At 49.5% G+C, this 12883-nt stretch overlaps 2 protein-coding genes across 2 annotated transcripts; one reads left to right on the top strand and one right to left on the bottom strand.

Annotated features, from left to right (window-relative positions):
- Window positions 1–1657: 1657 nt before the first annotated feature.
- On the bottom strand, window positions 1658–3355 carry Fam167b (family with sequence similarity 167 member B). The gene is made up of 2 exons (XM_076863258.2): window positions 2831–3355; window positions 1658–1926 (listed from the first exon to the last, which is right to left on the bottom strand). The coding sequence occupies exons 1-2, from the start codon at window positions 3086–3088 to the stop codon at window positions 1696–1698; spliced, it is 489 nt and encodes a 162-aa protein (XP_076719373.2). The 5' UTR covers window positions 3089–3355; the 3' UTR covers window positions 1658–1695.
- A 1503-nt stretch (window positions 3356–4858) lies between these two features.
- LOC143403131 (myotubularin-related protein 9-like) lies at window positions 4859–12871 on the top strand. Its single transcript, XM_076860847.2, has 10 exons — window positions 4859–5126; window positions 5304–5412; window positions 5638–5763; window positions 5880–6053; window positions 6509–6735; window positions 8222–8383; window positions 8552–8693; window positions 8775–8995; window positions 12375–12526; window positions 12597–12871. The coding sequence occupies exons 1-10, from the start codon at window positions 4942–4944 to the stop codon at window positions 12713–12715; spliced, it is 1617 nt and encodes a 538-aa protein (XP_076716962.2). The 5' UTR covers window positions 4859–4941; the 3' UTR covers window positions 12716–12871.
- Window positions 12872–12883: the final 12 nt, after the last annotated feature.

Here is a 12883-nt window from a genome sequence, read left to right on the forward strand (position 1 = left end):
GACTGGGGGGATGTAGCTTAGTGCTAAAGTGCCTTTGGGTTCAATCCCCAATACCAAAAAAAAAAAAAAAGTTCTCATTGGCAGTCAGAGGATAGAACAATATGACTGTGAAATAGTTAGAGAGAAGACCACATGTGTTACAGTCACACTTGAGGCTGAAACAGTTGCTACAGTTAGGACAGAACAGTACTCATGTCATTGCAGGGCTTGGACAATAACTTTATTAGAATCATAGGATAGACTAAGAACGGGCAAAACCCTTCTACAGACAGAACACTCACAACATCCTGTGTTGGGAGTCAGGATGGACAACCTTCAAGAGGAGAGGGTGACAGCCCCTGCTATAGACAGAGGGCAGGATAATGCTCATTAATGATGGCTGATAGGTGGGGCAGCACTGCTAATACAGGCAGAGGCAAGGCCACAGCCCCTGGTAGAAGAGCACACGGCCTGGCACCATCTCCTGCACTGGTGGAAGGCCAAGAAAATGCACTGCTCCAGCCACACAAGGGCTTTGGTCAGACTGTCAGCATTTTCTGTTATCAGCAGGAGGCAAGAAACTTGCCACAAACAGCAGGCAGGCCAAATTCAATTTCCTGCATCCAGGCTGGAAATGGCACCCATCATAAGCTGAGGACCAGGTCATCAGTGAGTGATAGATGAGGAGCTCTGGTGGCCCCTCTCAGGTCCAAGAACTGAGCCTGGACCCCACGAGGAGGAGGAAAGTGTAAGTTCATGGCCTCCTGAGCTCCACTGAGCGAGCAGTGGGGGTGGGGAGAAAGGGAGCCCACAGAGCATTGTTGGGGTTTGTGAGGTGGAAGCTGATGCTGTCTGTGTGCACCTCAGCGGTGGAGGGAAGGGGGACAGGAAATGGGTGGGGGGAGGAGGAAGCCTGAGTTGGAAAGTCAAAGAGGGTAAAACAGAAACAAAGGCTGAGAAACACAAAAGTAAAAAACCAGAGTGATAACAGAGCCCCAGGCCTGGTGCAAGGTCCAGCTGCCCTTGCCAGGTAAACCTGAGCACTTCATAGTCCATCTCTGGGCCTCTGTGCAAGAGTAATCATGTGATAAGTAATGGTAATGATGGTAATGATAAGTAATACATCGGCTGGGTATTTACTGTGCATTCCCTCAGTTGAGCCATAGTCAGTTACCTGTCCAATGAGAATTAGTATCTTCATTTTAGAAGAAGACAGATTCAGGGAGTAATTAGGGACCTCCTAAATGTCTAACAAATAAATGGGGGAGCTGGCTTTAAACCCAGGCTTATCAGATTCTGCATTCTTTTTCAGTACTGGGACCAAACCCAGGGCCCTGTGCATGCTAAACAAGTGCTGTCCCACAGAACTACATGGCCAGCCTAGATTTGGCGTTCTTCAGTCACCCACTGAACCTAAATCACCTCTTGTGGGTAGGATTTCAAGTTTTTTACCACTTCTGATCATGTGCTGTGGGGAGATGGGGCTGCAATAGTCTTCTCCACCCACAACCAGACCTTCTCTTCTCCTTCGAAACCCCTGGTCCCAGTGACTGACAGAGGCCTTGGGCCTAAATGAAAAACTGCAGAGACCTTGATGGGAGGCAGAGTGCTTTATTGAGGAGATTGGGGTGGGGTCTAAGAGACCTGAATGTGCCCCCACCACACCAGGTGCTGGCCCTCTGGGATATCCCTCCCATCTGTCTTCCCAGGTAGCCCTCAGCAGAGGGTGAAGCGCCGGGTGCTGATGTTCATACGCGTGAGGCCCAAGTGCCTTAGCGACGGGGCTAGGGCCAGGCCGGCCCCGGGCTCCAGCTCCAGCTCCAGCTCAGCCTCGTCCAGCAGTTCCTGGTGCTGGTGACAAGCTTGGTCCACCTTCAGCCGGTGCAGCTGGGCCCGCAGCCTCAACAGCTGCCCTGCCAGCTGCCGGTCCTGAGCCTGCATTTCCCGCTGCGGCCGAGAGGGGGCGTGAGCCTGCGGGGCCTGCTCCAGTGTCACCTGCCTTTCTTACTTTCCTGTCAACACTCTGGGCCTTTCTTTCACTGGTTTGTCCCTAGCTCCTACTCACCCTAGCTTCATCCTTCCCCATCTCTCAGATCTGGCTCCACACTAGGAGTTCTCAGCGCTAAAGAGCCATTATTATGCAAATACAGATGCCTGGGACCCCATCCCAGATAAACTAAGTAAAATCTCCAAGTTGGAGCAGAGCACGGTGGCACATGCCTGTAATCCCAGCAGTTTGGGAGGCTAAGGCAGCCTCAGCAAAAGCAAGGCACTAAGCAACTCAGTGAGACCCTGTCTTTAAATAAAATACAAAAAAAGGTCTGCGGATGTGACTCAGTGGCTGAGTGTCCCTGAGTGAAATCCTTGGTAACCCCCCCACCCCCACCCCCCAAAAAAAATCTCCAAGTTGGAGCCTGGACACCTTTATATGTGCACATGTTGGCTTGACAGCTAATATTCAACACTCTCCTCTTCAGATTCTGCCTCCAACATGATCAGTACCTTCTTTTGTATACTTCACTGTATTTCTCTGAGGGCAGAGCAGTTCCCAAAGTAGGGGAGGCCACATCTTTCTCTTCCTATAACTGATGGTCCCCCAAGGGCAGGGCTCTCTCCCCTGAGCCACAGGAGCATAAGCTCTGTAGATTGATGTAATCCTTCTTCAGCAAGACTTTCCACATAAAATAATAAACAAGGATATTTCTGGCTCCTGAGCCCCAGAGACACAGGAGCTGGCAGTTGCTGGAGTTAGGGGATCTGTTCTCATCCCCTCCCCACACCCATGGTCTTGGGCCCTAAGGAAGATTGGCCTGAAGACCCCATGTAAGGCAATCTAAGCCACCAGACTCACCAGCTCCTGCCGGAGCCACTCAAGCGCAGAGTCCATTGAGTCAAAGCCGCAGATGGCTCCAGGTCCACCGGCCCCAGGTTTGGCTTGGGCCCTGTGCCAGACCTGGCTCTGGACCCTAGCGGTCCACTCCAGATATGAGGGTCGCCGAGTCTGTAGCTGCAGCTTGGCTGTCAGTGCCTTCACAGAGTCCAGGCTCTCCTCCTCCTCTTCCTCATCCTCCTCATCCACTGCCTGGAATTTCAGTGGCCCCAGGGACATGGTGGGTTTGCAGTGAGTGACAAGGCAGGGCTGCTGCTCTGGGATGAGGGAAAGGCCTGCAATATGGCTCTGGGAGAGGTGGTAGAAGCTGAGAGTAAAAAGAGTGTGCCAGAGAGTGGATGACAGTGGGATAGAGAGTCTGAGTGTGCCAGGCTAGGTGAGCATATGGGTGTGTGAAGCTAAGTGTGCAAGGACTGGAATTTTCCTGGAATCCTAACCAGGAGCCACGTGATGCCCATCCGGTGGGGGTAGGAGGAACCCTGCTTTTCTAGTTCTTTAGATGAAATTTATTGTCTTTGCCCAGAAGGAGACTCCCAGTTCCCAGAAAGGAAGTTGCTCCAGGATAAGAAAAGCATCATTCACACCAGTCTTGGCTCTCTTCCCAAGACCCAAGACCAGAAGTTGAGAGGGGGAGGAGGTTGACAAGCTGCCCCATCCTCATTCACAGCACTAGCCCATCAGCCAAGGAATAGGGCCCAGAGGCCCCACCTGGCAGTAAGGAGACCAGGTTGCAGTGCAAGTCCCTGTCCCTCTGTGAGCCTCTACTGGGACAGATCAATAATTTTGGAAGTATTATATATTACAAGTACAGTACTCCTGGCCTGTCATATTTTTTCCTCTTCTCTTTCTTTTTTTTTCTCTTCTTTTTTTTTTTTTTTTTTTTTTTTGGTGGTTGGTGTTGGGGATTGAACCCAGAGCTTTGTGTGTACTAGGCAAGTGCTCTACCAATTAGCTACAGTCCCAGCTCTACCCTAACTGCTGACAGCTTAAATTAGTTTTGCCTATTTGTATACATTCAAGTGATTCTCAAACTTGAGCATGCATTAGAATTACCTGGAAAGTTTCACTCACAAAGTTTCAGATTCAGTGTATCTGGAATGGGACCTGAGAATTTGCATGTCTATCAAATTCCCACCATAACTGCTGCTGTTGGACTGAAATTTTATAATTTGAACTCTTTATCTGGTTCTTGATAGAACAGCTCCAATTTTATGGTTTCATTATAGGAGTCCACCTATGATTTCACTTTTTTTCATTAAAAGAAGGGTTACCTAGTGAATTATTCTTAATCAGATTCAGCATAGTGCAGACATCAATAAGAAATAAAAAAAATTACTTAGGTGGATGGATGGATAGATGATGAATCAGACTGAAAATTCTATGAATAGAATCTTCCTCAGTCACCCCTGCCCCTCAGCACCAAACACATGGCCTCGCTCATTGTCTGGGCAATAGGCACCTGGGGAAAGGATGAAGCATAAGCGGTGAGTAATAGAGGATCAGCAACAGCTAGAATTGGCCCCTGTCGAGGGCGCCCTCAGACAGGGACTTCCAGCTGTGGAGCGGGAGGGGCGCCAGCTACACAGCTGCATGCATTTAAGGTGGACCAAGGGATTTCCCCCACTCAAGCTTCAGAGGTATGGGAGGAAGTAGGTAGTTCCCAGTTTCACACTTTCCAACCCATCCACCACGGTGCAGAGGAAGAGATGGTTATTTTTCTTTCTTTTAAAAGGCAGCAGGGGTGCCAGCACCCCCAAAATAAAAAGCCCCAAATATCGAGTGCCTCTTGAGACCCAAACAAGGGCTTCAGGCAAGATTATTCTCCCCATTTCCCAGATGAGGAAATTTGAGGTTTCCTTAATATACTTTGGCCGAGGTCCTCACTGATATTGGCAGTAGGAGAAAATGCCTGTGGAACTGTAGGATCCCTTCCTTTGAGGGGCCTCCTTAACAGCTGTCCTGCCGGCGTCGCCAGCTGCCCAGCCAGTTCCTGTCCCTTTTGGAGCCCGCGTTCGCCCCGCCCGACGCTACCAGAGCCTGTCCCGCTGGGCCCCAGGGCCCCCGCTGGTAGAATGGAGTTCTCAGAGCTGATCCGCACTGGCCGGGCCCAAGCCGAGCTACTCCCGGGCCCGGAGGAGCCCCCGCTGCGCGGCACGCTGTGCGTCACCGGCCACCACCTGCTGCTGTCTCCAGGACCCCCATCGACTGCAGACCTGTGGCTACTGCTGTTGCGTAGTGTCGACTCCATCGAGAAGCGGTGAGACGTGGCTGGGACGTCCCACAAGTTGGGGAACGCGCGACGCTATGGGGAGAGGGGGAAGGGCCAGCGCACTTGGAGCTGGCGCCCTCCTGCATAACGTCCAATTGTATGAAACTCGTTCTCTTCCCCTGATGGAGGGCGGGGTATACTGAGCCTGGGTCTGTCCACCCCTAGGGTGGCGGGTGACTCCGGCACAATCACCCTACGCTGTAAGGACCTGAGGGTGCTGCAGCTGGATATAGAGGGCGTGGAAGCGACCCTGGACATCGCCCGTTCCATCGAGGTATTCAGGGGGCGCACCCGAGGTCCTTAAGCTATCCCTATCCAGTACTGGGGGGAGCAAAAAGGGGGTTACTAGTGAAAGGGGCTCTGTACCCAGTGTTGTCCCGAGGCTAAATGGCATGACATGCAAGAAGGCTTGGGGTACAAGGAGAGTTAGGAGTTGAGGAGAGGAGCTGGAATGTACTCAACTGAGATAAATTCTACAGCCCCTGACGTTCGTCCCCAGGCGCTGTCCTCTCTGGAATCAGTCATCACCTCCTTTCCGTTCTTCTACCGTCCCAAGGGCCTGAGATTGGGCGACGCCTGGCACTTCCATCCGCCCGAATGCTACTACAAGCGAGTAGCTCGCGAGGTGGGCGCGGTCATGAGGGCCTGGGGATGAGGAAGCACCGGGGTCTAGCAGGGGCAAGCCGGCTGGGCACTCATTGGGTGCCTTAGACCTAGCCTTTGACCCTCTCTATGCTGCAGACCAACGCGTGGCGGCTGAGCGAGGTGAACCAGGACTTTAGTTTGTGCCCCAGTTACCCTCGTGCGGTAATCGTGCCTCGAGCGGTGGACGACGATGCCCTGGTGCGGAGCGCCCGCTTCCGCCAGGGAGGCCGCTTCCCAGTGCTCTGCTACCACCACGCACCCAGTGGAACCGTGAGCCAGCCCCTCCCCAGGCTCCGCCCTGAGATCCAAAAGCCCTTTTCCGCCCTGGAGGAGCCAATTAGCGTCTGGCTGCTGCCTGGGACTCCTGCCCCATTCAGGCCCCGCCTGGCTCTGCCTCCAACAAGCCCCGCCTCCTGGAAATCCTGCGGTCCGGACTCTGGCCCCGCCCCTCCCGCTTTTCTGGATTTCACCTTTCTCGGTCCGGTCCCCAGCCCCTTGAAGCTTAGTTCCTTTGTCAACCCAGATGATCTGGTGTCTGCTCGTAGGGACCCTCCTACCTCTGGCCTCAGACAGCCATGACCTTCGCAGAGCCCATCTGAAGCCTTGTGAATTCCGCACCTAAGGCCCCAGCGCCACAGTCAGTCTTTTCCTAGTGTAGGCGGCTCCTGAGTGTAGGCCTAGCCCAGAGCCCAATTCCTGAACCTGAGCTGGGTCCCTGTCCACAGGTTCTGCTACGCTCCAGTCAGCCATTGACTGGTCCTCAGAAGAGGCGCTGCGCTGAGGATGAGGACTTGCTTCGAGCTGTACTGGCAGGGGCTCACCCTGGGGCTCGGGGCTTCATAGTGGACACACGATCGGCCCAGGCTGCTAAACAGGCCCGGATGACTGGAGGGGGCACAGAGGCCAAGGCCGCCTACCCTGGCTGGAAACGACTGCACCGACCCCTGGAGAGGTAGGAGGCCTCCCATCTTCTCCCAGGCTTTTTCCACAGAAGATGCTTTGTTGCATAACCATGGTTATAAGCTTAGACTTTATCCTAAAAGCTGTAGGAACCACTGAAAACGCTAAACAGGGCTGAAAAATCTGTTAGAATTTCTGGTGGGGTTCACTGATGGCGTTAGATTTCCTTCATGAATGTGTGTGTGGAAGGGGAAGAAGGGCCAGGGCTCTGGAAGACTCTTAGACCTTTCCTGGCAGCCATCCTGGCAGCTGGCCATCCCCACTTTCACACCCACAAATGAGAGAGCTTATCACTAAGTACCCCAACTCTGCCTGGAAAGAAAATGCACCTCTTTACATTAAGTTGAAATTGGTCTTCCTGGAAAAACCTGCACGTGCACACACACACACACACACACACACACACAGAGCCCTCCCTGAAGGCTGTACCTGCACAGATATAGATGTATCTGTTGCTTTGAGGAGAGCAGACTGCTTCCCTATTCAACATGTAAAACTCTTATTAATTTATTCACCCAACATTGAGCATAGGGGCTGCCATGGTGAACAGCCTAGACTTGACAGAGCTCAGTAGTAAATGGGCAATTAGAACTCAGTGAAATAAGTAGTAGCAAGAGGAGGCAACCTGTCTTAGTAATTTGAAGGTTTCCCTGAGAACAGGATGCTTTTGGTGAGACCTGAAAGAGGCAGAGGAGTTAGTTAGGAGGGAGAAGTTCATTTCAGGTAGAGGGAACTGAAGGGAGAAGGAACTGCAAAGAGAGCCTGGTCATTTGTCCTATTGGGGAGCTGCAAGCAACTTCACGGTGGTAGAAGTGTAGGGTAGGAAGTGGGAGAGATGCTGCTAAAGGGAGAATGGGGTCCAGAGAAAAACCATGAAAAACTTGAACACCATGGTTATGAATTTAGACTTTATCCTCAAGCGAGTGGGAATCCACTGAAGATGTTGAAGAGGGCGGAAAAATCTGTTAAATTTTCTGGTAGAGGGCCACTGATGGCATTAGATTTTCTGGTGTGTATGTGTGGGGGTCACTGGTGGCCTTGAGCAGAGTGGTGTCTAGAGGTAGGACAGGTGCAGAATCCCGAAAGTACTGTGTTTCTTTCATTGGACGGGGATTCCCCAAGGAGAATTGTGTTGTTTTCATCAGATTGGGGTACTTCAAGGATAACAGGGGTTTCCTGGGGTATTGTAATACAGTGGTTCCCTCCAACAGACTAGCGCTCCCCTAAGAGTCTTAGTTTGCCCTATAAGATGGAGGGTTTCTCAAAGATATGACATAATTTTCATGAGATTAGGGCTCTTCCATGGGTTTTATACCCCATGAGACTGGACTCCCCAAAAGGTTCTATGCCCTTCTTATCAAATGGGCTCCTCAGAAAGTTCTATTTCCCTCCCTCATTGGGATGAAGCACTTGCTTTCAATCTGGGCTCACCCAGAGCTTGGACTGGGGAAAGGATGACCAGATTCCCTTTTGCCTAGGGGACGGGCTCTCCAGGAGAGCTTTGTGCGCCTAGTAGAGGCTTGTGGGGACCCGGAGCAAAGCATGGACCGCTGGCTTAGTCGGCTAGAGGGCTGCCGCTGGCTGGCACATGTGAAGGAGGCACTGAACACCGCCTGCCTGGCAGCCCAAGGAATGGAAAGGTAAAGTTCCTACCCTGTAAGACAGAATGGATATGGTGGGATGAGAAGGGCTCTCAAAACCATGATTCATAAGGAAATACAGTCTAGAACTGGGCACAGCCTATTCCTGGTCTTGCCACCCCAGGCAGGGAAAAAGTTGCCATTGTTCATGGGCCCTTCCCACGATAGGGAAGGAGCCTGCATCCTGGTACATGGGGCTGAAGGCAGAGATAGCACTCTGCTTGTGACTTCACTGGCTCAACTCATCTTGGACCCCTTGAGCCGGACCATAACTGGATTCCAGGAACTGGTGGAACGGGAGTGGATCCAGGTAGGTAGCCACCCTGTCCCAGCCCTGCCCCTCCCTCCAGAAACCCTGCTTCCCTTGCCCATGGCTCTGCCCCTTCCCCAGGCTGGCCACCCCTTCCAGCTGCGCTGTGCCCACTCGGCCTTCTCCCACGCCCGCCCCAAGCACGAGGCACCCACCTTTCTCCTCTTCCTGGACTGCGTGTGGCAGCTGGGCCGCCAGTTCCCGCTGTCGCTGGAGTTTGGGGAGGGGCTGCTGTTGGCACTGTTTGAACACGCCTATGCCTCCCCTTTTGGCACCTTCCTCTGCAACAGTGAAAAGGAGAGGTGAGCTAATCGCGTGTTAAGGTGGGTCGGGGCAGATGCCCGTTGCTTTCTTAGAGGGCATCTTTCCCTTTCAATGAGTTTTTCTTTAAGGAAAACTCTTTGTGGCCTTCCCTTCTGCCCTCCTAATTTCATACTTCCCTCTAACATCTGCAAACCCCAAGATAGACGAATCTAAGACTAACCCTTCACATCTACCCATTCTGTTTATTGCCAAGAACAAGTGCACTCCTGCCATGAAATAAGGACTGTACTAAGTTTCAGTTAGATAGAAACAAAAAGTTCTGGGGTACTATTGCACAGAAGAATGAATACAGATAATAATAACAAGCTGTATATTTAGGAAAGCCAGGAGGAGAGGACTGGAGAGGTAGTTCAGTGGTAGAGTAGTTGTCTAGTACACACAAGGGGAAAAAAAAAAAAAGCTGGAAGAGGAAAAAAGTATTTTGAAAGTTTTCACCATAAAGAAATGATAAGTAGCTGAGGACAGTGGCTAGGCAGGCCTGTAATCCCAGTGACTCAGGATGCTGAGGCAGGAGGATTGCAAGTTTGAGGCCAGTTTCAGCAACTTAGCTGAAACAACTTATTGAGACCCTCAAAAGAAAAATTAAAAGGGCTGTGGATGTGGCTCAGTGGTCAAACACCTGTGGTTTCAATCCCCAGTACCAAAAAGAAAGAAAGAAATGGTAAATGTTTAAGGCAGCAAATATTTAACTTGATTAAAATATTACATAATGTTACATGTTTTGAAAGATCACATTACCCTATAACATTTACAACTTTTGTTTTTATGTATCAGTTAAAAATAAAATTAAAATAATAAATTAAAAATACATTGAAAAAAGAAATTGAGGGGCCTGGAGCAGTGGCACACATCTGTAATCCCAGCGGCTCAGGAGGCTGAGGCAGGAGGATCACAAATTCAAAGTCAGTTTACATAATTTAGTGAGACCCTAAGTAAATTAGTTAGACCCTGTCTCAAAATAAAAAAGGGTTGGGAATGTGGTTCAATGGTTAAGTGCCCCTAGGTTCAATCCCCTGCCAACCCCACAACCCCAAAAAAAGAAAAAATGAGGACTAAAAGGGAAAGTGTTTTTGTTTTGGTACTGGGGATTGAACGGGGCGGGGGGGGGTGCTTTACCACTGAGCTTTTTTTATTTTTTATTTTGAGACAGAGTCTTGCTAAATTGCTGTATCTGGCCTCAAATTTGTGATCCTCCTGCATCAGCTCCCTGAGTTGCTGGGATTATAGGCCTGCATCAGTGCACTCAGCAAAAAGATTTTGCAGAAATAAATGATTGCTGGGGCCTCTGTTAACTTTGCAAAGTAGATTCTAGTGGAACCCTAGAATAGAGGTTGAAAGTGGACTTAAGTTGTTCAGGCTCTACTTCCAGCACCACCACTCACCTGCTGAGTGATCATGAGCAAACCTCTTTGAATCTTTGTTTCCTCATCAGTAGCACAGAGAGGATAACAGTAGCTGTAATCCATAGAGGGGCTGCGAGGATTAACTGATTTGAAGCATGGAGTGTTTAGCACAGTGCCTGGCACATAGTAGGCACACAAAAGTGGTAACTTTTATCATTGGTCGGCTTCTTGCATCCCAATCAGCTCCATAAGCCCTTTGTCTGATCAATGAGAGAGGGAGGAGGGAGTTTCTCAAGGTGGAGATAATATTTTGTCATCTTCACCCACATCCTAGCTTGTTTTACCAACTCCACTCATGATTCATCCAGGTTAGAAACTGTTATCTTTATCTCCCTTTCCCCATCCCTCATCTTTAGCCTTTCTCCTAAACATTTAGCTTGTTTCTTTCTTGCCAGAGGTCCTTCCCATTACCCTTATCCATCTGGAATATTCAGCAGCCTTCCTATGATTCCCCTGGGATTGAACTCAGGGACACTTGACCACTGAGCCACATCCCCAGCCCTGTTTTATTTATTTATTTAATTAATTGTATTTAGAGACAGGGTTTCGCTGAATGGCTTAGTGCCTCACTTTTGCTAAGGCTGGCTTTGAACTTTTGATCCTCCTGCCTCAGCCTCCTGAGCTGCTGGGATCACAGGCATTTGCCACCACAGCTGGCACTTTCATTAGTTTTTAAATAACTCATTAGACCTACAAGTATTTTCATTGGTTCATTTTCCACTTCTTCCTTGGTTCATGTGGTACCCCCTGCACCCCTGCCAAGTTTTAACAAAATACCTGAGAGATGGGCTGGGGCTGTAGCTCAGTGGCAAAGCACTTGCCTAGCATGTGTGAGGCACTGGGTTCAATCCTCATAAAAATTAACAAATAAAAAGAATGCATTCTGTCCATCTACAACTACAACAACAACAACAACAAAAAAAAATACCTGAGATTAAAAACTTAGATAAGTTTTGGGTTGGGGTTGGGGTTCAGTGGTAGAGTGCTTACCTAGCACATAGGAGGCATGGGTTCAATCCTCAGCACCACATAAAAATAAATAAAATAAAGGTATTGTGTCTATCTACAACCAAAAAAAAAATATATATATATATATATATGTATAAATTATAGATATAAAAAAAGCTTTTATTTTGTCTCAGTTTTGGATATATATAACATGTATGTTTGTATGTGTATACATATACACACACACACACACACAGACATCTATAAAACTTTTATTTTGGCTCAGTTTTGGCAGGGTTTGGTCCATGATTGGTTGGTCTGGTTGCTTTTGGTCCTGAGTGTATGGCAAAGGAAAATCACTCACCTCATCTCATCTCATCTCATGGCCAGGACAAAGGGGCTCGGGTCCCACTATAACCTTCAAAGACATGCCCACAATGACCTGAAGACTTCCCACTAGGCCCCACTTCTTAGTTTCTGTCGCCTCCCAAGAACATTAAGGTGGGAACCTAGAACTTTAGCATATAGGCCTTTAAGGGAAATTCCAGACCTAAACCATAGCATGTCTTTGTAGATGTGAACTTCTAGTCTTCTAGTGATACTCAGCTCAAAGTAGCACACTTTTTTTTTTCAGTTGTAGATGGACACACAATATCTTTGTTTATTAATTTATTTTATATGGGGTGCTGAGGATCAAATCAGTGCCTCACATGTGCTATAGATAATCGCTCTGCCACTGAGCTACAACCCCAGGCCCTCAAGTAACATATTCTTAATTAGCCTTCCCTGACAATTAGGCAAAACTAAATTGGTTTCTCCCTCTAAACAGAACTCCATAGGGTTTTGTCTTGTTCCTGTTTTATTCTAGAGTCCAATAGATCGATCAAGATAATTTGCAGAAAAAGGTGGTTAATCACTGCCCCAGAGTAACTGTCACCATACTAACCAGGGTTGTACCCCCAGAATCCCAGAGGGCACAGCTGGAACTCACTCTCATTCTCTACAGATGCCTCTGTGAAGTGAGGACTCGAACACACTCCCTGTGGTCTGGGCTCAACCAGCTAAAGGAACAACGAAAACTCCGGAACCCACTCTATGTGCTCAATCCCTTGGCCATTTGGCCTTCTGTGGAGCCCCAGAGCCTGCGGCTATGGCAAGGTGACTGCTCCCCTCCCCTGGGTAGTTAGCTTCTCTTTTCAGCTTCCTTACCTGTCTTCCTCTTCCTCAGGCCTGTTTCTGCGCTGGACCCGCCCACCTGAGTCTTCAGAAGTAGCATGGGAGAAGGTGTGGCAAATAGTGACAGAAAGGGAGAAGACAGAAGGCTCTCAGCCCACAGCTTCTACTTGAGCCCCTAACCTAAGTGATGACTTCTTGAATAGTGGTGAAGTGTCCCTGAAACCTTTCCAGGCCCCCCAGGACCTCTGACTTTGGATGAGCATGCCTACAACCTAGGCCAGCCCAGAATACTGAAGTCCTAAATAATAAAGGTGTTCATGATTGGCATCAGCTTGCTGA

This window comes from Callospermophilus lateralis, chromosome 7, assembly GCF_048772815.1.
Source record: "Callospermophilus lateralis isolate mCalLat2 chromosome 7, mCalLat2.hap1, whole genome shotgun sequence".
NCBI lineage: Eukaryota > Metazoa > Chordata > Mammalia > Rodentia > Sciuridae > Callospermophilus > Callospermophilus lateralis.

What these genes read in the sequence shown, in the direction of transcription:
- Fam167b (XM_076863258.2), bottom strand. Translation starts at nt 3,088, where the DNA reads ATGTCCCTGGGGCCACTGAAATTCCAGGCAGTGGATGAGGAGGATGAG. An exon ending in AGTGGCTCCGGCAGGAGCTG is followed by an intron (nt 1,927 to 2,830) that starts GTGAGTCTGGTG and finishes TCTCGGCCGCAG; the next exon opens with CGGGAAATGCAGGCTCAGGA.
- LOC143403131 (XM_076860847.2), top strand. Translation starts at nt 4,942, where the DNA reads ATGGAGTTCTCAGAGCTGATCCGCACTGGCCGGGCCCAAGCCGAGCTA. An exon ending in ACATCGCCCGTTCCATCGAG is followed by an intron (nt 5,413 to 5,637) that starts GTATTCAGGGGG and finishes GTTCGTCCCCAG; the next exon opens with GCGCTGTCCTCTCTGGAATC. An exon ending in ACCACGCACCCAGTGGAACC is followed by an intron (nt 6,054 to 6,508) that starts GTGAGCCAGCCC and finishes CCCTGTCCACAG; the next exon opens with GTTCTGCTACGCTCCAGTCA.